This window comes from Lepidochelys kempii, chromosome 11 (assembly GCF_965140265.1).
Source record: "Lepidochelys kempii isolate rLepKem1 chromosome 11, rLepKem1.hap2, whole genome shotgun sequence".
Taxonomy (NCBI): domain Eukaryota; kingdom Metazoa; phylum Chordata; order Testudines; family Cheloniidae; genus Lepidochelys; species Lepidochelys kempii.
This window is the reverse complement of record NC_133266.1, coordinates 18,292,713-18,320,102: the sequence shown is the minus strand read 5'-3', so window position 1 is coordinate 18,320,102 and position 27,390 is coordinate 18,292,713. Positions and strand designations below refer to the sequence as shown.

The following is a 27,390-nucleotide window of genomic DNA, read 5'->3' as shown; positions in this document are numbered from 1 at the left end:
TGGGACAATCAGGGTATAAGAGCTACCTAGATTCACTGCAAGAAGTACTTGGAGAGTAGAAGCTGAGTAGGGAAGCTCTCCTGGTATCCCAAGGAGAGGAAGATACTCAAGCAATCCCCGGAAAGAGATGGATCCAGATGGGCGAGTCTGCACTTAAGAATGAAGAGCTATTAGAATCCTCTGGTCAAAGGGAAAAGATCAAACAGACCCTAGGAAGAGGATTGTGTTGATGAACACCTGATACATAGGGGAAAGACTGGAAGAAGACCGGGTACAAGGGTTAAGGTTTGTGAATAGTCTTGTCTGATTGCCAAAGACTACTAGACTTCGAAAGAGGACTGTAGAAAGCTGAGGTGAAGGTTCAGAATGGGAGGGTTTCCTCTACCAGTGATAGGATATAACTTACTTAAAATCTTCCCACCTCACATAATATCAGCTGAATTGTCTTGACATCCCCTGGAAAAGATATATATTTGGATCTACCGCCTCTTCTAGAGGGTCACTTTCTCTGTCAGATTCAACCACAGTTGAGCAGATTATACTGGTGGTTTGGAAGGCGTACAGACTTTGACTGTGCAGTTTTCACATTAGTAGAGTAAGGACAATGGCTATCCCAAGATACCTGGCAATGAAGGTGAAACAGCGGCAGGTCTCCCACAAGGCAGCTAGGTCAAACTCAAAGTCCCCGGTTCTCAATGTTCATTTTCAGGAGAACCTTATGTCCCAGTGTAGATGCAGGATTAATTGGTGAGGGGCTTCTGCTCGGGTGCATCAAGAAAGGTCCGTGAGATGGGAATGAGTGTACCAATTCCCCCCCTTCAAGTTAATCAGAACTAACCTCTGAACACCAGATTGGGATTGGCACCAAGAAATGAAGGGCCTAGGTGATAGTCTCAGAAGTAGGAAAGAGGAATATTCTCTCATCTCTGATCTCTCAGCTAGCACAGGTGCCAGTAATTTAATTTTTGCCATTATGAATATGAATTTCCCTTTCAACACCAGAGTCTCCTTGGAATGGGAACTTCTTACTGCCAGGTCATTACAGATACACTGTCTCCAGACTTCACAGGCAATTGTGGTCCTGTCTCCTCTTTCTTGTCAGTTTCTCAACACTGATGAAGAATGACGTGGATCAGTCTGATGTCTCCCATCTTCCACCTACCAGAATGTTCATACCTTCTTAGCCCCAGACTTAGACATTCTAAGGCTGGATTTTCAAAGATTCAAAGATTAAGAGAATTTAAAGTCAGAAGGCACCATTAGATCATCTTATCTGGGCTTCTGCACATTAAACTTCACCCAGTTATCCCTGTACTGAGCCCAATCACTTGCTGTTTGGATAAAGTACATCTTTCAGAAAGGCATCCATTCTTGATCTGAAGATTTTGAGAGACTCTTGGCAAATCCACCACTTCCCTTGGCAATTTATTCCAGTGGTTAATCACCCTCATGACTAAAACTCAGTGCCTAATTCTACTTTTAATTTGTTTGGCTTCAGCTTCCAGCCACTGGTTCTTCTTATGCCTTTCTCCACTAGATTAAAAGGCTTTTTAGTGTTTGGGTATTTTCTCCCCAAAGGAAGCAAGCTCAGGGCCTCCATCAGCATGGATAAAATCTGAAACTCCATTCTTGAATGGGCAGCTTGTAAGTGTAAGGCAGATATGGCAGTGACTGGATAAAGTCCCCTTCACCCAAGCATCTAGGAAAGAAGTACGAATCTGGGATAGGAAATTTGTTATTACAAGACAGGCATTTCTTAAACCATTTTTCTGCTGAATCTGCGCCATCTTTAGTGAGGCATGTTATTAGAAATCAAGTTTTAGGCAAAACATAAGTCTGAGGTACCAGAGAATTCTGTCTGGCTGCTCTGGTGGTTGTTGTGGAAGGCAAATGTATGGATATGCCTCAGCTAACCTTGTAGATCATCTTCTGTGACTAGAAGTTTTTGTCAATGCCCCTCTTCTCCCCCGCACCCATCTGAAAGAGCTTTTTAGGAAGTTATTGGACAGCATGTCCCCAAAATAGGGATTTGTTTGTACTAACAATACTCTAAAAGGGCTTTCCTGGAGACAGTGCTTCTAAACTAAGGGGTTGGCTACACTTGCAGATGTAGAGCACTGGGAGTTAAACTAGCCTTCAAAGACCACAGCAGGGAAAATGCTGCCATGTGTTTACACTGTCAGCTACAAGTACACTGGCATGGCCACATTAGCAGCTCTTGCAACGCCATAGAGAGCAGTGCATTGTGGTAGCTATCCCAGTGTGCAAGTGGCAGCCGCGTGCTTTTCAAATGGGATGTGTGTGGAGTGTGACAGGGAGTGTGGTGTGTGTATGTGGGGGGAGAGAGAGCGCGTGTGTTTTGGGGGCAGAGTGTGTGTCAGCATGCTGTCTTGTAAGTTCAGACAGTGGCAGACACCCCCCTCGCAGAGAATACATTGACAAAAGCAAAGAAATGTAAAGTTTAGCCACCTCACAGAATATACTCTGCTTATAAGCACACCTCTTACAAGTATATGGCACAGACTATACATTACAACCTTCATTCTGATCCCCTCAATCCATTCTTCTGTACACACACACACACCCCCCATTACCAGATTCCACCCCCAGCCCCGAAACATTAGTAATTTTGAAAGTCTGGTGTAATAGCTGACCGTATCAGAAGAGGATAGCTACATAAAAGGAGAGTTTGCAGAAAGGCGGTTAAAGGCAGTGATGAAAGGCTAGTGCAGAAGTGAAGCTGCTGATTAAGATTTTATTTAACAGCTGTGCACAAAAATCACCCCCACTGCAGGATAAAGTGACAGAAAAATGTAGCCCTTGATGTAGATTTCATCTGATGGAACAGACTGGCGCTATATACACACAATCAGGCTTGCATATGTCCAAGTCATATGCAAGTAACAACTAAAAATTACCCTAAATGGGGGAAAAAATTCCACACACAAAACCTATCAGTTGCACCAGATCTACTCAAAATCAACTTCCAGCAATTTTTCTATAGACTGATAAATCTTTTAAAGAGTCTGTCATTGAGACACAGGATTGTCAAAGTCAATTTTCAGCCACACCCCAATTCCAAAATAAATTTTAATTTTTGCAAGAGTCATACCAGTGCCCCCTATTTTTAAAGAAAATCAGCTGTGTGCCTTTTTAAAATGCAACCCTAACTATGCAGGTGGTCCCAGGAACCTGCACAAGAAGAATAAGTATATTTATAGTAAGTTTATCCAAGTAATTTCTTCCTACACTATGTATGGAAAACCCACTCAAACTCTATTTTCAGAACAAAATAACCAAGATAGACAGGACTATGGAATAATCTACTGCAAATTTTTTCTTAAAAAGGAACCTATGTTTGAGTTATAGGACTATTGTAGACTCTGTTATAGTTAATTTTTACATTCCTATAGTGTAAAAGCCAGTTAGAAGGTTCTTATATGGAACTTTTGAAAAAAAAATACTAACACCATACCAAGACCTTGTCGACCAATTTCAGCACAGAACACATTATAGACATCTTAATATATAGGCTTATAAAGAGTAATAGCCTATTATCTATAGCCACGCTAGTGGAAAAAAGTTACATAAGGATGCAATCACTGGCTGAAGACAGGTTATTTCATTTCTTGCCAACACCACTCCAATTCAAATAAAATAAAACTCAGATTACGGAGACATTGTTCTTATTTATAGAATCATTCACATATCTCTCCAAGTGTCTGCGTGTGGCAGACCTCCTATGTACTCTGCCAGCCACTGCTTGCTGATGTGTGCCTTGACAAAGCAGAACTCAACACTGACACAGAATGCTTTTGCATGGATAGAAGAGCTTTATGTGTAGAAAGTTGCAGATTCAAATTAACTAGCCCTCTAATGTATTTAATTCTGCAACAGATACTATAAGAAAAGCACTTGTTTATGAATGAAATCATGAACTGTCATCCTAAATATCTTTTGGCAGTTCTGGAAAAGGGCAGGAGTAAAGTAATGAGGACTTGCTTCTTCCAAATATAAGTATCAGCCACAGGAGACCACCTATAACTACTCCTATGGTTGTCAGTTGACAGAATGGAAGGGAAGAGTGAGATGACAGGGCCATGGAATGAGAAGTGAAGAGTGACAGAAAAAAATAAGGGACAGAACTAACAATTGGTAGACACATCATGGAAATCCTATATACTTTTCTGAATTGTGCAGACCACTAACATCTAAAGCAGAATTTTCAAGATCTGGCTTTTAGTAACCTGAAATACATCAGTTTAAAGAGTGCTCTTTGGGTAATATATAACTGGGGAAACAGGTGTGCCAATGATATTTACTCACACTGGGGAAGACACTTCATAAATCATTTTATTGAAGATCACTGACCTCTCACTAACTGCGTACATTTCACAACATCTGTGTGTGGATGTTCAATGGTAATCTCAAAACCTGAAAAATTAAGGAATATGTTTCAGAAACTGCAGTACATTTGTATTTGTACAACAGAAAGACCTACCAGATCTTTAGATGTATCAAACCCCACCCTCTGCAGCCAATGAACATAAATATAAATTAAAAATAACTGTCCAATTTTTGAAATGCCAAAAGTTATTAAAAAGATCACTTGTTCTCTGGAGTTTTTTTTTAAATAGACTTTATCCACAGTATTACTAGCATTCAACTTTAAGAACATTAGATCAGGTACAATTCTGTTGCCTTGCAGCTTCGTTTTTCTTCTTCTTAAACTGAGTTCTACGCAACTAGGCAGTTAAACAAAAATACTATTATGCATCGATCTGTGTTCAGATATTGGTTTTAGTGCCAAACCTATTTGAACAGGCACTGCACATTTTAACCTCCCAAAGTGTGGCAACAATAGCTATTTAAGTAATATTTGTCCAACTTAATATAGCATACATGCTTACAATGCAAATATCCTTTTCTCAGTTAAAGTAAATTACAACAGAAAGGGTCAGCTAAAGGCCAATGATACTGGGTTATTGGGGATCCACTTTAATAGATGTACAGTAACTCCTCACTTAAAGTCATCCCAGTTAATGTTGTTTCATTGCTGAACAATTAGAGAACATGCTTGTTTAAAGTTGAGTAATGCTCCCTCATAACGTTGTTTGGCAGCCGCCTGCTTGGTCCACTGCTTGCAGAAAGAGCAGCCCGTTGCAGCTAGCTGGTGGGGGCTTGGAACCAGGGTGGACTGGCAGCCCCACTATCAGCTCCCCGCTCCCCTAAGTTCCCTGTGCATCAATTGCCAGCAGTTTAGCTGTCCCTCCCCCCCCACTGCCATGTGCTGCTCCTGCCCTCTGCCTCGGAGCTGCTCCCGGGAGCCTCCTGCTTGGTGGGTGTGGGTGTGTAGAGGGGGGCTAATATCAGTGTTCCCCTTCCCCTGGCTCATCCCATCCATACTGCAGAGGGGAGACAGGAGTCTCTGGACGGAGGAAGCTTGCTGGCAGCAGTTGCTGTCTCAACTTCCTGATTTACTTAAAATGGCAGTGTACTTAGAGTGGGGTCAGCATACTTAAAGGGGCAATGCGTCTCTCTCACACAGGGTATGCGTTTCTGTCTCTCTGTGCCATGCTGTCTCCCCTCCTTCCATTCGTGCTGCCTTGTAGCGTGTTAGGCTACATTAACAACGTGTTAACCCTTGAGGGCTCAGCCGAATGCTAGTTCATCATTTAGCAGTAAGGCATTCCCTGGGAAATATCCCACCCTCTTCCACCCTCTAACTTCACCACCTCAACCAAGCTTCGCAATCATCATTGCTGTGTACAATATTAAATTGTTTGTTTAAAACTTATACTGTGTGTGTCTGTGTGTATATACATAAGCAGCAACATTCTTCATAATGAAGTTTCAAAGCTGTACTAAGCCAACATTCAGTTGTAATAATATACATACACACACAGAGTATAAGTTTATATATACACATATAAAAATATAATATAATCTGTGTGGTGAAAACCCCTGCCCCCCGCTATTTACATTAATTCTTATGGGGAAATTGGATTCGCTTAACATCGTTTTGCTTAAAGTCGCATTCTTTAGGAACATAACTACAACGTTAAGCGAGGAGTTACTGTACATTTAATTGATTGCATGCAGACCTTATTCTTGCGCAGGCTGAATGCCATTTAAAATAACATACCTAAAGTTTGAAGCATTATTGTTTCAAGTATAACCAGTTCTTGGGCCTGCTGAAGGTATGCCTGAAATGTAAAAAAATAAGTTACTGTCAAGACCTACTAGAGAAATTTATTGTGCTTACCAAAGTCTCAAACAGAAATGGTATGGGTGACATTTAAAGACCTCCTTTAAGACCTCAAATTTACTTACTTTTGATTTGCTATATCTTGATACACACTTGGATTATCAACTTTAAAAACAGTTAACTGCAACTTGTCTGTGATCACAAAGGCAATTAGCCATTCAATGAATGGTAGCATAAATCAAATCTGAGAACTATTTTCATAACTGAGCATGAAAATAAGTACTGTATACTACAAGAAGAGGTATAACTGCTGTTGGATGGAGAAATTTCCTTTTCCAATACAGTAGAACCTCAGAATTACGAACACCAGAGTTACGAACAGACCAGTCAACCACACACCTCATTTGGAACCCAAAGTATGCAATCACGCAGCATCAGAGACCAAAAAAATAAAAAAAGCAGCAAGTATAGTACAGCACTTGTGTTAAATGTAAACTAGTAAAAAATAAAGGGAAAGTTTAAAAAAGATTTAACAAGGTAAGGAAACTGTTTGTGTTTGTTTCATTTGAATTAAAATGGTTAAAAGCAACATTCTTCATAATAAAGTTTCAAAGCTGTATTAAGCCAACGTTCAGTTGTAAACTTTTGAAAGAACAACCATGTTTTTTGTTCAGTTACGAACATTCCAGAGTTACGAACAACCTCCATTCCCAAGGTGTGCATAACTCTGAGGTTTTACTGTAGCTAAGTAGAGAAAAACATCTCAGCTTCTAAAATGGTATTAAAAAATACATGAGGATATAAAAGATACTGTGTTCTTATGATATGTTAATCAAGATTAACCTGAACTTCTATCACAAAAGTTAAATGCGTTACATCATAGAAAAGTTTTTATTACATGCACAAGTGTCCTATTAAAAAGGGAATTAGAGGTCTTAGTCTGCATGAAATATTAAGTAATGGTGATAGGTCCACTAATGGCTATGCTATTACGTTACAAAACAGACAAATTATTTGATTTAAGCATAGAAGAGTCTTCTAGAGTCAGCAGATGACATTAATCCAGTCAAGAACCTAGTACAGCAACTCATCTGAAGTGTCAACTGTATCTTAAGAAGAATTACAATTAGATTTAAAGTATCACTTCCACGTACATCACTTTTTGTATCCAGCTGTGCCTCTTGAGGATGAAGACATGCATGTGCTACTTTGATAACATGTTCGAGTTTTCGTGGCTGTTCTTCCACTTTCGCAGCCAAAAACAATGCAGTAGGAGAGATTATCTGTAAGAGAGGATAATTTTTTAGTTTTGAGAAAAAATTTTTTTTCTAGTGCAAGCAGGACCTAAAGTTACATGAATGGGGGGGAAACTGGTAATTGCAAAAAGTCTATACTAGAGATGAAACAATATTCAAGAGTAAAAAATGAAGACAGTTACTCTACCTGAATTTCAGTATGATAGAGTTCTCCTACTCAGCTGAAGAGGAAAAAATTGTAAGAATTAAACTATATTATGATCAAGAAACGTTTCAGGCCAAATTAATTCTGACAGATAGCTGACAAATTCTTTCATCGATAGTTACCGAACCAAGAAGAGGTGATTCCATTTTAGATTTAGTATTGGTAAGTAGCAAGGACCTCACCGAAGAACTGGTTGTAGAGGAAAACCGTGGTTTGAGCAATTCATGTGCCAAATTCAGTTTAAACTAAATGGAAGGATAAACAAAAAGAGTCTGCAATTAGGTTCCTTGATTTCAAAACGGAAAACTTTAATAAACTAGGGCAAGTAGTTAGGGAAGAACAAGGATCTCAACGTGGAAGAGGCTTGGATTTACTTTAAGTCAAAGTTGTAGACAATATTTGAAGCCTGCATCCCAAGCAAGGAGAAAAATTCGTAGCGAAGGTTCCAGACCAAACTGGATGAACAAGGATCTCAAACGGGTTATTAAGGGAAAGCAGAAATCTTACAAGGAATGGAAGAAGGGATGGATCAGCAAGGAAAGCTACCTATTGGAGGTCAGAAAGTATAGGAAAAAAGTGAGAACTGCCAAAAGCTAAGCAAAGTTGGACTATGCAAAGGAAATTAAAACCAACAGTAAAAGGTTTTTTAGCCATATAAATAAAACAAAAACAAGTAAAGAAGAAGTGGGACGGCTAGAGCACTGAGGACGGGATACTTTTTGCAATTACCAAGCATGGCCCAACACCTAAATTAATACTTCGCCTCAGTTTTTAATAAGGGTTACAAGGAGCTTGGACAAGATAAGGGTGGCTAATGAATACGAGGATATGGAAGTAGAAAATGACCACATCCAAAATGGAAGTCAAATTCAAACAGCTTAATGGGATCAAATCAGGGGGCCTGGATAATCTCTATCCATTAATATTAAAGGAACCTGCACATAAAATTGCAAGCCCTACAACAAGGATTTTTAATGAATCCATAAACTTGGGGTCCGTACCCTCTGACTGGAACACTGCTAATATATTATCTATTTTTAAGGGAAAAGAAGTGATCCAGTAAACTACAAATCTGTTAGCTGACTTCAATTGTATGAAAGATCTTGCAACAAATTTTGAAAAAGTAGTTAAGAATACAGAGATAAACGGTACTTTGGAAAAAACTGGCAGATTGTACCAGATCAAAATGATGTCTTTCTTTGAGAAGATAAGTTATTTTCTAGACAAAGGAAATACAGCAGATCAAATCTACTTGGATTTCAGTAAGGCACTGACTTATTTCCACATGGAAAATTAGTTAATTTGAGAAGATGGGGATTAAAATGAGAACTAAAATGTAGGGAAAGGAACTGGATAAAGGGGAGATTACATCAGGTCATAATGACAGGTGAACTGTCAAGCTGGAGGGAGGTTACTAGTGGAGCTAATCAGGGATCGGTGTTGGGACCAATATTACTTATTTTCATTAATGACCGCGGCACAAAAAATGCGAGTGTGCTAATAAAATTTGTGGATGACATAAAGTTGGGAGGTACTGACAATACTGAGGAGGACCAGACTATCATACAAGAAGATCTGCATAACCTTGAAAACTGGAATAATGGAAATGTGATGAAATTTAATAGTTTAAAGTCATGCACTCAGGAACTAACAAGAATTTCTATCAATTAGTGGGAGACATATCAGTTGAAAGCAACAGAGGAGGAGAAAGATCTGGCTGTATTGGTTGATCACAGGATGACTGAGCCACCAATGTGATGCAGCCATGAAAATGGCTAATGCAATCTTAGGATGAATCAGACGAGGTAAGTCCAGTAAAGATAGAGAAGTGTTATTACCATTATGCAAGGCACTGGTTAGACCTCATCTGGAATAGTGTGTGCAATTCTGGTCTCCCACATTTAAGAAAGATTAATTCCACCTGGAACAGGTACAGAGAAGAGATACTGGGATAATCAGAGGAATGGAGAACCTACCTTACGAGAGGACACTTGCGGAGCTTAGCTTGTTTAGACTAACCAAACTGAGGGAAGACATGATTGCTTGCTCTAAATACAACAGAGGGAGAAACACCAGGGAGGGAGAGGGGTCATTTAAGATAAGGGAAAATGTTGGCACAAGAAAAAAAGATCTAAACTGGCCATCAACAAGTTTGGGCTTGAAATGTGATGAAGATTTCTAACCATCAGAGTAGTAAAGTTCTGAAACAGCCCCACAAAGGGAGCAATGGGGAAGGGGGGGAGTGGGGGAGGAGGAGAACCTAACTGGTTTCAAGACTTAACTTGATAAAGTTATGGAGGGAATGATATGATATGGCCTACAATCACATGTAGCCCCTTTGCGACTGCTGGAGGCTAATATCTCCAAGGGCTAGAGATGAGACGCTAGGTGGGAAGGGGTCTGAGTTACTACAATGAATTCTTTCCCAGGTGTCTGCCTGGTAGGTCGTGCTGAAATGCTCAGGGTCTAACTGATCACCATATCTGGGGAGAGGAAGGAATTTTCCCTTAGGTCAGACTGGCAAAGACCCTGGATTGTTTTTTTCCCACCTCCTCTGCAGCATGGGTCACTTGCTGGTTTGAATTACAGTAAATGGTGGGTTCTCTGTAACTTGAAGTTTAAATCATGATTCAAGGACTTCAGTAACTTGGCCAGAGGTTATGGGTCCATCACAGGAGTGCATGGGTGAAGTTCTGTGACCTGCAATGTGCAAGAGGTCAAACTAGATAATCATGACGGTCCCTTCTGCAATTAAAGTCTATGTGACTATTCACAGGTAAAACAGTTTTCCAGAGACAGGTTAGAATAGGATATTTCTTTTGAAATTTACTAAATTCAGACAGTTCGTTCAAGTAAAGATTAAGCTCAGAACTGAGTGAACTCTGATACTATCTTTTGTTATGAAAAAGGTGAAGCAGAGTCCGAGGAAGATCCAGTAGCTATTGACTGTCAGAAGCAAGCATAAACATTATTTGGCACAGAAACTTGGTAAGCAATCAGAATGCTAATGGATCAGAAGTATGAGACGATAACAAAATCAATTATTTCACAGGAGAACCTCCGACCTGGAACAGTCCCATAATACTTAACACAAAACGAGTCCCTGGGATGCATTACGCACACCATGATTCGTGAACTGGAAGTTGCATCAACAAGTAATGCATATTTGAATACAAATTACTTTGGGGAAGGATAAATGATATACACCCACTTTAAGGGCCAATAACACCTCAATGCAGACTGCCATGACTGGCACAGTATTTGTAAAATTCAATAAAAATATTCTTTAATGTTTGTATACAATGCCAAAACAGAGGCACTGTTCTATAGCCCAGTTCCTAGATGTCAGTTTTCAGGATCAGAGTACAAAATAGGATCTTATTTCTCCTAAACTGGAAAAAAAAAAATTAAAAAGAGCCGATCTTTTGAGAAAGTGCATTTTGTATTTGCCACTCCCATTTTTCAGGCAAACAATAGAGCGAAGAGTTAATTCTAAGATGTCTGCCAACTCATTTTTCTGTAGCAAGGAAACCTTTCACTTCCTATTCCAAAAAGGAATCAAGTGTTACATAAAATTGTGTTAAAACTGTAGAGTTAAGATTATAATATGGTCAACCAAGACAAATTTACAGGATAAAGAAATAAGGCCTTGTCTAGCTGCAGAAGTCACACCAGCTTAATTTTAATTGATATAACTAAATGGATTTAAGAGCATTCATCCAGGATTTACAAATTGTTTATCCATTTTAAAGCAGACTGAAGTTATAGTACAACTTCTCTATGTAGACCAACAGTAAGAAACAATCTGCCCATTGAGTGTCAATTACACATATGTTATCTATTGTAGCAACAAACATTTTAAACTACATATTGATACAAAGCTCAAGCACATATGAATTATTAATTAAGGCTACGTTTTAGTCACAGGTATTTTTAGTAAAAGTCACGGACAGTAAACAAAAATTCACGGCCCATGACCCGGCCCATGACTTTTACTATATACCCCTGACTAAAACATGCTCTGCGGTGCATACTGCCTCTGCCTGCAGGCACCGCCCCCGCAGCTCCCATTGGCCACAGTTCCCGCTGCTGCTCAGAGCCTGCCTCACCCTGTCCCCTGTCCCAACCCCCTGCCTCGTCCCACACCCAAACTCTGCTGCTTCTGCTGGGGAGGGTGGAACACAGTGGCCCGAGACTGCCCCAGCAGCAGCTGGTGAGCTGCCCCTGAGGCAGGAGCACCAACTGTTGCAGAAGTCATGGAGGTCACAGAATCCGTGACTTCCGTGGCAAATTCGCACCCTTAATTATAAACTATGACTCCTGTGAAGATCCATTAACAAAAACCCCAAATGAAATTACTTGCTCTACACTGTCAATGGGTATTGTAGCCCTTTCCATTGAGCCAAGATGGGGGATATCCCAAAAATCAAATACTTGTTTTTCTTGTTATAAAAGTGGACAAAATATGGACAACTGAAATCAGTCGCCCTCTGATTAGAAGCAGATATTTTCAACTGATCCACTTAACATTAAGAAAACAAAAAGATCCTCTTAATGTTTCTCTTAATTTTTCTATAAACCTTAAAGTTTAGCAAACTAAAAGGAACACAAACAGCAAATCTGTGGGCCTCCTTTGAGCTACAGAAATATGTAATTAAGAAACCTAAACCAGGGATAGCCTATTTTTTGTCAAGGCCCAAATTTCTTGGTCAAGGTATAGTCAAGTCCAGACTCCAGAGAAAGTAATAATTAATAATTATAATAGAAACACAAAGATTTTGGGGTCAGTTCAAAAACCTCTGGTGGTCTGGATTTGGCCATGGTCTGCCTATTGGCTACCCCGACCTAGTTTCCTCGCTAAAGCTGGATCAGGCAGCAATTGGTTACACAGCTCCCTAAGAAAAAGGAAACCGCTTCCGTGTTCTTTGGACATATTTACTTGCAGCATTTAATATTTTATTTCTCCAAATAAGCTGCATTTCACATTTAAGTTCTCTTTCCTTCTTGCAACAAAAATTCACTAAAATTTGTTGATGTTATACTTTAATGTATAAAAGGTATTAAGGTTGCCCTACACTTTCTGTAAAATCCAGTTTTCAGTTACTTATAACCTTCAAACCTGAACCACTTAAATTGAGTTTTCTATTTCAGATGTCTACCTCAAGCTAAATTTATTTTGAAAGTTTCAGCCAGAAACTTGAGAACCAAACTACAGAATAACGTTCTGTCATTTAAAAAAATTCTGGTGTCCTTTTTATTTGAGGAGTACTATCATGCTCTGGAATAAGAACTTGCAAATTATCAGGAGGTACATTGTGTGTTAGGGAAGTGCCTTTTGCTGTTCTTGTGAAAAATTGTTCAAACTTGGCCCAGTCATAATTTTTGAAAAGTTTCAGATCACAAAGACAGCTAAAATCTTGAAGATTCAGTGTGTACTGAGCACACTCCAGCTACTCACAGCTCCTATGTATAACCAGAGGTATGTGAGCCATCCCAGCAGCCTGGGTGAGCATGTTCCAATCCAGGGTTACCTTGCAATTTCCAGACTTTCCTTGCAATTGCTATTCTGGGCCAAGCACAGGAACGAAGAGCAGGGAACCTGTGCCTGCTGTACTTTCAGTGACCCTCTTGCTGGTACCCAGTCAATGTGGATGTGTTAGACACCAGACTCAAATGCAAAGGGGATAAGAGCCGGACCAGGGTGGAGGGAAAAGAGTAGACTAAAACAAAGTACCTGATGAGACTGGGACTCTGAGATGGGGAGGGATGAGGCGAGGGAAGAAGATGTGCGAGTATGGGGAAAGTGTTAGATTTGACAAGGAGCTGAAGTATGGGGAAACTGGACAAGGAATCTGGAGGCCAGGGGGACAGGAGTGGAGTGGAAGACTGGGACTCTGGCAGAGAGCCCTGGAGGGTAGGTATTAGGGTTGGTTGGGCAGGAAGCCTGGAATGAGAAGCCTGAGAAACAGAAGTGGGACTGTGATGAGGAGCCCAGGGTAGAGAATAGAACTGGGAAAGAAACAGGTTGGAAGCGATGAGGCAGAAGGGGTGAAACTGAGATGGAGATGAGGCAGAGAAGTGAGAACAGCTAAAAGTCTCTGTCCACTACAGCACACTTCCCTCGAGAGGCTGGAATGAAACCCAAAAAATCAGAATCTCACCATTCTGTTGCAATCAGTAAGTATCTGTGGAAACCCACTGGCAATGTGCATTTTTCAGCCCCCTTTAAGTGCTGGTCCACGTAGAAGGATGACATCCTACTACTGCCATCAGTTACTCCATTAGCTCAAGTGGCACAGGTCTGTGTGGTGGAGCAGAGATTCCAATGCTGCTAATGAACTATGTGGGTGTCAATATCTTATATGATGGAATCTGTTTTTTCAGTTTGCTTTTTAAAAACATAGGAAATTACAAGCCAAACTACATTAACAGAACATTATTAAGGTTGCAAAGTCAAGCCCTCAAAAATTAGGAAGTGCCATATTCTATGAGTCTAATTAAGATTGTACAGGCAACCTTAATTTGGCCCCTTGTGCACATTCATTTTATACAGCCTTTAATTACATGATCACACATTCCCTTCCTCCCCACCCAGATACCTGCCTCATTCAGTGCACTGGATATGAAACAGGGTTGGATAGCAAAGAGGCTGTTGTCTATAAATGCCCTACGACATTTGTTGCAGAAGTTGAAAGGTCCACAGTGAATGAACCAAGGGACTGCACAAAGAGAAAGGAGGGTCTCATGGTTAAGGCAGCTGAATGCTGCCCTGGAAATCTGGATTCTATCCCTGTCTCTGTCAGAGAATTCTATGTGACCAAGTCTCCCTTGATCAAATAATTGTTAAGCAGTTACTTCTCCAATAATTTCCACTGAAATTCTATGAGAGATGTCTGACTGACAGTACTGGAATTCTACTTAACCAAATATCAGGTACAGAATTAGAATGCTTCCTCCATCCATCAACTTCTCAGTGTGCCTCAACTTTTACTGAGCAGGACCACTTCCAAAGGTGAGAGATCTCCATGTCCATTCAATCCTTGATTTCCATGGCTTTGTCTAAGCTAGAGTTTTTTGGTATTGTTACTCAAGTTAACCATTTTTGAAGATACTTATTCAGATATGAAATGGCTTCCTTGAAACTTCAGACATAGCATGTCAGTGAGGAACACATACTCTTCAAGATACCAAGGACAGCTGAGCAACCTAAATGGAGATCCACCTACCATGAATACTTAAAATTTTATTCTGATGATATTTTATTTCATACCTTTCACTTTAGAGCATAATAGAGGTACTTAAGGTTAGGTGGTGAGATACAAAGAGCTCACATTCCTTTTATCAAAAGACACATTTTAAAAAAAATTTCCATTTAAGTAATAAGAAAGAGGCATTCAGTTTGCAGCTATAACCTGATTATCAGGAAATATTCTGGTCAAACTGCCAAGAGTTGGAACAGCACAAATGTTTAAGAGAGCTCCATCTTCTCAGGCCTTCCTTTTTAACAATTTAATCACCGTTTGCAGCTGTTTCTTAGCTTAAGTAAAATGGGTTAGTTTCAGTTTCCTCGTGGACAGATCAGCATCAGGTATCTGTCATTAGAACTGCCATCCTTATTAGTCTTGTGCCTTGTCTATACTGAACTTTTTGATACAGTCTTAACTCTAGTTAATACAACTGAAAACAGACATAGCCTAAATATAAGGGGAATGCAAGTGATTTGTCACTCAAACTCATCATAAAACCATCAGGAAAATGTGCAGAATAAAATTCCTTCTGGATGAATTTTTAAATATTTCATTTTAACTACTCACTTGTGAGGGTAGGTAGCCTCTCAGCAGTAGCTCACCAATCATTACCTCTAGCAGTATATAACTCCTCACTGAAGACTATAAGTATGCCAAGCTTGAAGTTTTAAAAGGAAACCATTTGGATGATCTAAATAAAAAAGGCTTAAAGATGACTAAGTCTGAGAATGAGTTCTGTGAGGAGAAAAATAAAGATTTCTGAATTTCACTTCAGTCAAGTTTAATCAAACCTAAAATAACGTATTAAAAGAGTGTTTTATCAGTTACTATACAGCCACTACAGTATGTACAGAAAGTAGCAAATATCATCTACTGCAAAGTGAAAATACTTTCATGCCTTTTCTAAAAAATAAAAATAAAAAATATCACATTAAGTTTAAGACAGCATGATGTTAACATATACCTCAGATTTAAAGAACTCTGGAGACAAGGTTAATAAAATGGTGTAAGAGGATTTTGGCAGGTGGCAGGAATCCCATTTTTGACCGTCAATCAAAACAGACAATTCCACAGAAAAAGTGAAGATGCCTGTGCTCTTTGTGCAGCATGTAATTCAATGAGAACATCATTGTTAAACTGATTTAAAATCTCAGTGTTCACATTTCTGGAAATGCCAGTTATTAAAATATGTAGATATGGCTCTCCAAATATAGTCATTCACTTGGTATTTAAAACCTGCTGTCTTCCTTACAAATGTACTTGTACGGGTTGAGTACCTAGGGCTGTGAAAACACTGATATTTGTTGATGTTATGTCACTGAAATATTTATATGAACATATTTTGTTTTTATATTAAGAATTTAAGGCTCTAATTTCAATCTTAAACTTACCTAGCTTAAAAAGTTAAAATGGAAGTGATAGGGACATTTGTTATTCTGATGGGTAGGCAGTAAACTATAGAACTGTCTAGAACAGTGTTCCCCAAACTTTTTACCTGGTGCCCCCCACAGGACCTCCGAGCTGGAGCCAAGAGTGAGGCCACAGTCAGGGTCATGGCTGGGAACACAGCTGCAGTCAGGGCCAGGGCTACAGCTGGGCCAGGAGCAGGAACAGGTGACACTCCCTCCATGCTCCGCCGTGGGGCCTGGCCCGGGCCCCACCATGTCCTCCCCCCCCCCACAACATTCCTTTGTGTCCCCCACAGTTTGGGGACCACTGGCCTAGAAGCATCAATGAGGAAGGGGAAATAAGGGGAGTTACCAGTTACTGGAAAGCAACTCATTGGCTGTTGGAGATGGGACTGTGTGGAGTCCTGAACTTAGGAAGGTGGACAGGGCTTCTGAAAACTTAGGCTTACGTAAAGTTGGCTAGCTCCTTTTAGTTTTCAGCATTGAGTTCACTGGGTGGTTTCTCATATGAACTGTGGTAAGTGTAAAAGTTCTCAATCAATGCTGCAAATAAGTGGTTGGTATAGTGTACAGTTTTATTTGACTCAAAATTTCTGAAGTTAAAATAGTATGAAACAAGTTATTGCTTTGGCTAAAATAGTAAATAGAGTTCTTTAGAAGTAAAATGTAAAGGTTGTCAAGATAAAAAGGATCCATTATCTAAAGAGCCTAGAAAAGTCTGGCTTTCCAGATTATTCAATATCTGTGCCATTGAATGGAGCTTAACCTACTGAAGTGGAAGAGCGAACATTGATGTAGTTAATTTTATTTTGAGACATTTGAGAGTCATCAAAATGTAGCCACAAGAATAATTTAAGCCTCTGTTTCAGGTCTTCCAGCAGCTCTTTGATATTAGCTTCAATAATTTTTGACACAGAAATACAGCATAATTGATGTGATTATGCCAGAAAACCTGAACAGCGAAGACTTGAACTTGACAGGAAAGTTGCAACCTTCTTTTATGGAAACACCACCATTTTTAAGATAGCACAAAATGAACAATTTAAATAAATTTAAGCATTTGCCCTGGATATACTCCTCCGGACAGATTATAGAGTAAAATTTCCAAAGATGCCTAAATGTAAATCCATTTTCAAAAGTGGCTGTGGCAGTTAGGAGCCAAATCCCATTGGAAATAAAAGAAAAGGTACAACACTGTTTTTAAAAATAATTCTTGACGACGGGTTGGATATTTGACTAGTCCAAAAATAAATGGCCAACTGACTAGTCAAATAATATCAAGGACAGTCAAATATTTTTAAGCACAAATTCATTAGAACAGCAACAAAAAAGTAAGATTTTATGGTCACCAATAGGCTCGGCCTTAAATAGATGCTTATGTCTAACAACAAAAATACAAATTACTTAACTGAGTTATTTTAATGCAGGAAAACGCAAAACACAATGAAGCGTGCTGGAACATTTGACTGTGATTAAATAATAGTCTTGTCAAGCCTACATGATGGATTGCAGGCGCATGGAATGGTCTTAGAATTCATCTCCAATATGGACCACAATTTACTGCAGGGACCTTGTCCATAAGGCTCTCTCGATAAAAAGTTTTGCCAGCTTAAAAAAAAGCATATTAGATAAAGACAAAAACATCTAGACTATTAATATATTGTTTTCAAGCTCAATACAGTGTGGACGTACTAATGTTTAACCAGATCTTGAAAGTTAAGTGGTTATAGATTATGCTAGATTTTTCAAACTATGGTCCACAGAGTTGGATTCTGGCATTTCCAGCAGCCAAATTTCATTAAGAACTGCTAAAAACATTCATTGCTTTTACAATATTACTTTCCTATGATTGCCTTACATGCCACGGAGATGTTATGAGATTGTGCGGGGGGGGGGGGGGTAGGGGGGAGGAGGGAAGGTAATCAACAAGGCAATCACTGTAATACAGCCAAAGCTATGAATACTCTGAGAACTTCCATAATTGGGTATCAAAATATTTTAACTCTTTGAAATGCAATAATTAGGAGGAAGAACAGCTTAATCACACCTACAGTCTATCTTAAGTATTTATATAAAGCCAATCCATCATTTTAGTGTTTAGGCACTTTACCAGGATTCTAACATGTGTGAAATTAAACAATGACAGGGCATCATATGTTAAGTGCACTGGATACTTCTTAGCCTGGTTATCTGGTACAGTATTTCTACAAAGTGATTTGAGTGTTTTAAGAGTTTCAAGTTTAAGAGTGCATCTTGGGTGTTTTACCTCCCATTTCCCATGTGCCAAGGTTCTCTTCTCATTTCTGCATTTGGAAACAGGCAAAAATGATGTCTCCAATTAATACAAAACTGAAGCCAAGTTACAGTTGATGCCTCGTATGAATGTAATGATGAAACAGTTTTTTAAACCTGTTATGGGAATAGTTTGCAGTGTGTCTGCTGCATCTTCTTTTAACAAGAGTATAGACCTTATGGTGTTAAAATAGTTAACCAGCAAACCAAAAGTTAAGTCTCTGTCAACATTGACTTTGAAAGCATCAGCTGCACTAATGATAAATTTCATGCTAAACTTCGTTTCTACATGGTTTGCCTGACCAGTGAAAACTAGCTATTACTGTTCTAAAGGTAGAGTATGGATCTAGATAAAAATTTATTAAACTTACGGTTGGTCTCTACTGACCAAACAAAAATTTAGAGAGTTTAAAAATGGCTGTTATGCTGCTTCAATGCCAGGATATACAAAACCTAACCTGAAACTACTGCTGAAACCATTGCAAGATAGCCATTCTGACTTCCTTCAAGATTTTAAGAATTTACTACAAAGTTGCTATCATTTTGAAAACTGCAGAAACAGAACTGAGCCAATAAAAATGTATCATTGAATAGTTTCTTTCAGCAGATCTTATATTAGATATTATAACATTTAGCAATGGCCATCATGGAGTAGAGATTTTTGCCTATAAATATGTATGTATTTGCATGATCTACTTACATGCATAATCAAGTGGTACTTAAGGAATAAATACATAAGTTTAGTGTAGAATAGTTAAAGGAAATTCAGTTTACCAATAAAAAGGGAATGAAGGCTTAAGCCTTACAATCTGAATTGATTCTTGCAGCCACAACTCAACCTATTGTAAATTTTGGCAGCTAATTTTTATCCCCAGGCTTCCTATTTCTTGTTTTCATGAGTAAGCATTAGCTTTCATGTAAGTCGAAGAACCATTAGACATGCATATTCGATAAAAAATGTCAGATAGGCTTTAGCTTTAAGATCATTAGTACCTTGTACAATTTTAATTTCTAACAGTTAGTTTCTTCTTGCAGTAAATGAATGTAGTAGTTAAATTTTCAGCTGGCCAAGCACTCTGAAGATTTGGATAACATTTACTAAGTATTCATAACAGCCTTTGGCCTTTGCCCTGTCTACAAAGAACCTGCCAGATGGCCTGGGAGTATGAATTTAAAAGTGACTCACATTCACTTTGAGACCACTCCCTTCACCCTAAAAGAATAGGAAAAGAAAAAATGAGGCAGTGCATTTGATGCCTATGCATCAATACAAATATAAAAACCACTGTCTAACATAACATTCATAGCAAATACAGAAAGTTATTTGGAGACACGCGTATAAGTTCTCTGAAAGATATGTGCTAGCTTTTTAACTTTTAGTTCTATTAATAAGTTACAACATTATCCTTTCATAAACGTAGCTTTTCTGAAACTGAAGGCTGCATAGAACTGACCCATAAGAAATTTAATGCAGCTCTGCTTACAAGTTACAGATGTGCTAGCAATTCTAAGAACTAAGTGACTGTATAGACTAGTTTCAGAGTAACAGCCATGTTAGTCTGTATTTGCAAAAAGAAAAGGAGTACTTGTGGCACCTTAGAGACTAACCAATTTATTTGAGCATAAGCTTTCGTGAGCTACAGCTCACTGTAGCTCACGAAAGCTCATGCTCAAATAAATTGGTTAGTCTCTAAGGTGCCACAAGTACTCCTTTTCTTTTTTTGTATAGAAAAATGTCCAGTTGAAGGTAGAATATAGTGGCTAAAGCAGAGGTGGGCAAACTACGGCCTGGGGGCTGCATCCGGCCCTCCAGGTGTTTTAATCCGGCCCTAAGGCTCCCACTGGGGAGCAGGGTCTGGGGCTTGCTCCGCTCGGGCGCTCCAGCCAGGGAGGAGGGTCAGGGCCTTGCCCCACTCCGTGCAGCTCCGAGAAGCAGCAGCATGCCCCGTTCCAGCTCCTATGCACAGGAGCAGCCAGGGGACTCTTCACACTGCCCGCACAGCTCCCATTGGCCAGGAACCATGGCCAATGGGAACTGCGGACAGGGCAGCGCCTGCGGACAGGGCAGCAAACAGAGCCACCTGGCCACGCCTCCACTTAGGAACCAGATCGGGGACATGCCGCTGCTTCTGGGAGATGCTTGACGTAGAGCGCCACCTGGAGCCTGCGCCCAACCCCTCCCATGCCCCAACCCCCTGCCCTGATCCCCCTCCCACCAGCCGAACCCCTCAGTGCTGGCCCAGATCACCTTCCTCACTCCCAACCCCTCATCCCCAGCTCCCCCCCGGACATACCAACCTCCTGCCTCCGTCCAGAGCCCCCTCCCACACCCTGAACTCCTAATTTCTGGCCCCACCCCAGAAATGTGAAAGCTATCCCTCACCCCATCCCACACCCGAACCACCAATTTTGTGAGCAATCATGGCCCGCCATAAAATTTCCTTACCCAGATGTGGGCCCTTGGGCCAAAAAGTTTGCCCCCCCCCCGTGCTGAAAACTCTCGTCACTACCAAAAGCTGGCCTTGGTTGCTAGATGTGTCTTGGTTTACCACCCAATGGATTTCTTTTTTAGGCTACACCAGTCTGGGCTGTGGAAACATCATGTAAACTCAAATCTCCACTCCAATCAACTCTGCCTGAATGAGGAGGGCCATAAACTGCCCACAGTCACAAAAGTAACCTTTGGGTGCCTCATTAGATTATACTCAATTGGCCATGGATTACCAACTAGATCAGCAGTCCTCAAACTGTGGGTTGTGACCCAAAGATGGTCGTGACCCCATTTCAACAGGGTCATCAGAGTCAGCGTTAGACTCACTGGACCTGGCGCCGAAGCTGAAGCCTGAGCCCCGGTGCCTTGTGCTGAAGTTGAAGACCAAGGGCATCAGTGCTCAGGCTTTGCCCCCCTACGTGACAGGCGTCAGGCTCAGGCTCCAGGCTCCCTGCCTGGAGTCATGTAGTAATATTTGTTGTCAGAAGGGGGTTGCAATGCAATGAAGTTTAAGAACTGCTGAACTAGACTATGTACTTATCTATCAAAATGAGAAAAAGTGATGTAATACAAACCTTTTACTGTCCTCGATGGATTAATCCAAAAACACCTTTAAAGGGCTTGTCCATGCAAAATAACCTAATCGTATTTAAACATGATTTTGATAGATATACACTTGTGTCCTAAACTTTTAACACTATTCTTGCCCTGAGAATGAAAAGCTATTTTAAAGAAGTTCATTTCAGGCTAGATACATATCACAATAAAATAAATACGTAGCCCTCTAACACGGTTGTAGCACAGATTTTCTCCATTCATACAAAGAAGAATAGCGAGTCCAGGTACAAGACATAATAAAAAGCCTTAAACATTTTTGTAGATGTGGTTTAAAACTCTAACTATTTGATAACCAGCTTGCTGCAAATTTGACAGACTCCTAGGTGGCAAAAATAATTAATCATGGTTAGCTAATTTGTTTGTAGTCCAGTCATTTTATATGGCTTATTTCTTGTTCTACCATCAAGACACAAAAAAATCTTAATGCACCTGGGTCTCAACTATGTTTCACACCAGTGTTTAAACTATTTTTACAGTGTAGCCAGGGCTCAGAGAGACCATCCACGCCATTAAACAACATACCTCCTTACACCATTGACTATTCTTTATATGGGGGGGAGGGGGAGAGGAAGGAGAGAAAACAAATCCAAAAGATCTATTTTCATATGATGAAAGACATAAGCACTAAACAAATATTTTTTACCAACACATCTAATATATCTGACAGGAGAAACAGGCTTGAGATTTCACATGATCCAGTTTTTAAAAATATTCCAAACAGAACTGGTTACAGAAACATCCAAACACAAACAGAATTTTTATTAAAGATTTAACATCCAGTTCACCAGTAAATTACATACAAGACAGCAAGAGCTACTTTTCAGGCCAGATTTGAGATTTTTCCATCTACTGTATCTGCCCATTGAGTTACCGAAGGTAGAAGAGTTATACGAGTTGACCATGGCTTTTACAAATCAAAGTACAGTAGAACCTCAGAGTTATGAGCTGACCAGTCAACCACACACCTCACTTGGAACTGGAAGTATGCAATCAGGCAACAGCAGAGACCAAAAAAAACAGACAAACCCAACCCAACCCCCCAAATACAGTACAGTACTGTGTTAAATGTGAAATACTAAAAAAATAAAAGGAAAGTTTAAAAAAAGGTTTGACAATGTAAGGAAACTCTTTCTGTGCTTGTTTCATCTAAATTAAGATGGTTAAAAGCAGCATCTTTCTTCTGCATAAGTAAAGTTTCAAAGTTGTATTAAGTCAAATTTCAGTTGTAAACTTTTGAAAGAACAACCATAATATTTTTTGTTCGGCTTTACAAACATCCTCCATTCCTGAGGTGATCATAAATTTGAGGTTCTACTGTATACGTAAATTAAACGTAAACCATAACTGCATCAGGTAATATTTGTTCCCATATCTAGAGCCCTTCAAATCTGCGGAGATCAGCTTTATATCTGCATATGCGGATATCCTCGGACCATGTTTGTAGATCAGATGCGGATACAAATTTTGTATCCGCACAGGTCTCTACCCATATCCCCAGACTTTTAAACTACATTGACAGAGAGTTTAACCAACAAATCTACAATAGAAAAATCAAGAAGATTGGTCAGTGTGTATTCTTGCTGTTTATCACATTATTTCTCTAGTTTAGGAACACAGCAGAAGTTAAATTTTAATTACTACCTGTTAAAACAGTCTCCACTTGAAATCAGAGTACTACAAATAATGTTTCTAAAACCATATTCTGAAGCTAGAATTATAATACTCTAAAATACAATGACACTGTACATGCTGACAGCATCACATGTGAAAGCTATGCCAGCTGTTGCCTCAAAATTATGTGCAAGTATAGTTTAAGAGTATAAAAGTCATTACTTACATTTCTATTAAATTTTGTGAAGGAATGATGCATATAAAACCTGTGCATGTAAACAATTGCAGTATTTATTGTAAGCTGAGATCTGAAAGATGGGATTAAGGAAATTTTACACATCTAGACAAAAAACGTATAACCAATAAAGTTGAAATTCTACCTACTACAAATACTTTTTATGTTATTCTATTAAATAAAGCTATAACTGAATTAACAAAGCAGAAATAAACTGAGAGTATAAATCTGGTGTGAAGGTACATTTACTATTTGTTTCAAACACATAGACTGTAAAACCAGACTTACGATATCTCATTCATTGGAAGGAGACTCCCTAATTCAGGGTTTATCTTTAGACAGATAACATTTTAACATTGCATCCTCTTGCTAGGAACAATTTTACTGTATTGAACATTTTAAAATAACTCTTTCAAGTATCCTTTATACAAGTTTATGCAGGCTAAGAGTCTTTTTTTCTAACTACTGTAACCCACTGAATCCTAGCTTGTAAAATCAAATTGAACAAAAACTTTTTATAGTAATTGGATGTTAATTCCAAGAGAAATGGAACAGATCATTTCCTGTGAACAATAACTATTGTTTATACATACAGTACTTCTAACAAAACCTAATACTCAACGAAAAAACTCCCAAGTCTACAATCATGCTATATGACAATTTAAATGAGGGAAATTGTAAAGGTATAATTGAAAACACAAGAGAAAAAAGAAAAGTACTTGTGGCACCTTAGAGACTAACAAATTTATTTGATCATAAACTTTTGTGAGCTACAGTCTGTTGCATCCGACAAAGTGAGCTGTAGCTCACGAAAGCTTATGCTCAAATAAATTTGTTAGTTTCTAAGGTGCCACAAGTACTCCTTTTCTTTTTGCGAATACAGACTAAGACAGCTGCTACTCTGAAACAAGAGAAAAAGTTTAGAATAATGGCTTTCGGATTAAACGAAAGAGAGAGAGAGCGAGACTAATTTTAAGGGCTTGTCTACACTGCAACATTGTCGACAAAACTTTTGTCTTTAACAGGTACTTAAAAAAAGCCAAAAAGACAAAAGTTTTGCCAATGCAAGTGGCAGCATGAATGTGGCTTTGTTGGCAGGAGTGGTCTCCTGCCGACAAAGCTAATGCCACTCACGGGGCTGGAAGTATTTAGTAGGCAAAAGGAGAAAATACTGACAGAGTGCATTTACACATGCGAGTTTTAGCCCTGGTCTACACTGGCGAGGGGGCGGGGGATTGATCTAAGTTACATAACTTCAGCTAAGCGAATAACGTAGCTAAAGTCAACGTACTTAGATCTACTCACCGTGGTGTCTTCACTACAGTGAGTCGACTGTGGACTCTGCCTAAGCCTCTCAACTCAGTGGAGTACAGGAGTCAGGGAGAGCGCTCCAGGATCGATTTATGGTGTCTAGACAAAATCAATCAACCCCTGCTGGATCAATCGCTGCGCGCTGATCCGACGGGTAGTGTGGACATACCCTTAGCAACAAGGCTGTGTCGACACAGCCCTATCGCTAAAAGCTGCATAGTGTAGACAAGCCCTCAGTAAGACAACTGGGAGCCCTTCCGGAGTATGGTCGAAAATAAACTAAAATTAAGCTACAAACACAGGGTCTTAAAATGCAGCTCTTCCTCCTAACACTATATTCAACTTCAATAAATGTCATTCTCCTTTTTATTTCAAGGGGTGGGAGAGAAGAAGTTTGGCTTTAAGGGACTAAGAATGTTAAAGTAGCTGCAAAAGCCAAAGGAGATGAAAACAACTTTGGAGTTCAGTCATATCAATGGGGGGAAAGAATCCCGACCCAACCTTGAGAAGCATGTCCTTCAATCTCCCCCGTCCCCAACACCCGGCAGCACAGAGTTGGGGAACGTTATAACGCCTCAGACCCACTCCCCGAGGAGGGCTGGATCAGCCGGGAGTTTCAGAAAATGTAATGCGGGAACAGAGAGATGAGCCAACAACTCTCGCCCCCAGACCCACCCGCTGCCTCCCCTCCACCACACCGAGGCCCCAGCTCCCTTCCCGGCGCCAGGCCCCCGCTCGCCTCCTCTCTAGGCCCCCGGCACTCTCCGGCTCCCGGCCGGTACCTCTCGGCACACAGGACCTGGTGCCTTGCGGCCCCTAGGCCGGCCCCGGCTCCCCTCCACCTACGCGCTGAGCTGCCGGATGAGGCTGCCACCCAGGCCTCGCCCCGCCCAGCCCGGCCCGGTCTCCACGGTCGGATACACGTTGAGGCGCTGGCCCATGTCCTGGATGAGGTTGGCCGCCTGCTGCCGATACGAGAGCTCCTTGTCGGCCTCCACCCCGCAGCGCCGGGTCGGCGTGTTCTCCAGCTGCTCCCGGCTGAAGAACCAGCGCGATGCAGACACGGAGGAGCCGCCACCCCGCACCGCCGAGCCCGCGCCACCAGACCCGCTCGCAGCCGCCGCCATGACACTTCCTCCCCCTCCTCCTCCGGCCCCGCCCGCTGGCGGCCCAGCCGCCGCGGCGCCAGGCCCCTCTTCTCCCTCCATATTAGTTCTCGCGAGAACTCCGGGCGACGGCCCCCGCCAGGATTCCACCTAGCCGCCTAAAACCATAGAGTCTGGCGAGAGCGCCGCAAGGAAAGCCGTGTTACGTTGTCTACGAGGTTGCCATCGGCGGACAAGCCTATCGAGGCACCGTACAGTGCAGTGGCCCGCCCCGGATGTGGGGCGCAGGGAGAGGAGCCACTCACCCCGCGCCTCAACGCCGGCCCCTTCCCCCGCAGCCTGAGAAAAGTCCCGCCTCGAGCGGAAATGAGGTAGCACCGTGCCTCTCCTCCCTTGTGCGGCCGCTGGCGCGCGCGCTGGTTGGGTAGCGGGGCGTGCGTCACCGTTTGACTCGCTCACCGACTTGCGGCGGGCAGCGGCTTCGTGTCATTCAGGGGACGGACGGGGTGTGTGCGCGCGCCGCGGCCCGCTCTTCGGCCGGAGCAGGCCTCCCTCACCCCAACCCTGGGGCTCGCCCAGCGGCCGCCCCTCCCCCGCTGCCCTTCAGGCTCAGCCCCAGCCGTCCTCCTGCCTCCTTCCCGGGCTTGGTCTGGAGCCGCTCCCTTCCCCGGAGCCCCCTCTGGGGGCAGGGCCCGGTTAACTCTCCTGTGGGCCGGGGGTGATTAGATTTTGTGGAGCCCCTGTGTACAAATCTTTTTCCTAATTTAAAACAAAGGCTCACCATTATGGCATCGAGGCTGTTAACGCAGTACTAAACTTGCCTTTTAATTAACATAAAGCTTTTCTTTGGTTACGTTTCAGTCTTAAAACATGTAGAATATAGTTAAGTGAATTCAAAATAGCCTACTTCTTACCTTAGAACAGGTGTTATATTAGTTTCTTTCTGGGACGGAGTCTGGGTGCAGGAGGGGGCTCCAGGCTGGGGCAGAGTGTAGGGGTACAGGAGAGGGTGAGGGGTGTGGGCGGGAGTTTGGGTGTGGGAGGGGCCTCCTAGGCCCTTTAAAAAAAAAAAAAAAAAAGCTGCCAGAAGATGCCTCCACCATAAACCCAAAAGGCACTCTAAGAAAAGGAAGCAGAGTGTTGCCCTCAGGAAAAGGATATATTTTAAAATGGTTTTCATTCATTGTGGCTCTGAAGAATGTGCCAAATCAGAACGCGATTTATTTCAAATAGCTCCCACACAAACTAGCATAGAGAATAGCTTTTATGTCGCAGTTCCTCCTTTGGCCGCTTTAACAGTGAATGCCCCTCTAGAATTTTTTATTTCAGGACTCGGGAATCATTACTTACACCTTAACAACATGCTGCTGTACGTGTGCTGCAAGATGGTAAAAGAAGATT

At 41.0% G+C, this 27,390-nt stretch overlaps 1 protein-coding gene across 11 annotated transcripts in view; it reads right to left on the bottom strand.

The window, feature by feature from the left end:
* Positions 1-26,284, bottom strand: part of CCNT2 (cyclin T2) — a 46,078-nt gene extending 19,794 nt beyond the window's left edge. For 3 of the 11 annotated variants that reach the window (XM_073305308.1, XM_073305307.1, XM_073305311.1), the window contains exons 1-6: positions 25,805-26,278; positions 23,564-23,645; positions 19,804-19,830; positions 7,363-7,491; positions 6,146-6,206; positions 4,372-4,434 (exon numbers count right to left, since the gene is read on the bottom strand). In XM_073305308.1, the coding sequence (XP_073161409.1) occupies positions 4,372-4,434; positions 6,146-6,206; positions 7,363-7,491; positions 19,804-19,830; positions 23,564-23,645; positions 25,805-26,091 (649 nt within the window). In that variant the 5' untranslated portion in view covers positions 26,092-26,278. Of the gene's footprint in view, positions 1-4,371; positions 4,435-6,145; positions 6,207-7,362; positions 7,492-7,791; positions 7,915-13,830; positions 14,568-15,483; positions 19,831-23,563; positions 23,646-25,804 lie in introns of those variants that run through there. The other 8 variants (XM_073305310.1, XM_073305309.1, XM_073305315.1 and 5 more) reach the window with 6 other exon arrangements.
* Positions 26,285-27,390: the final 1,106 nt, after the last annotated feature.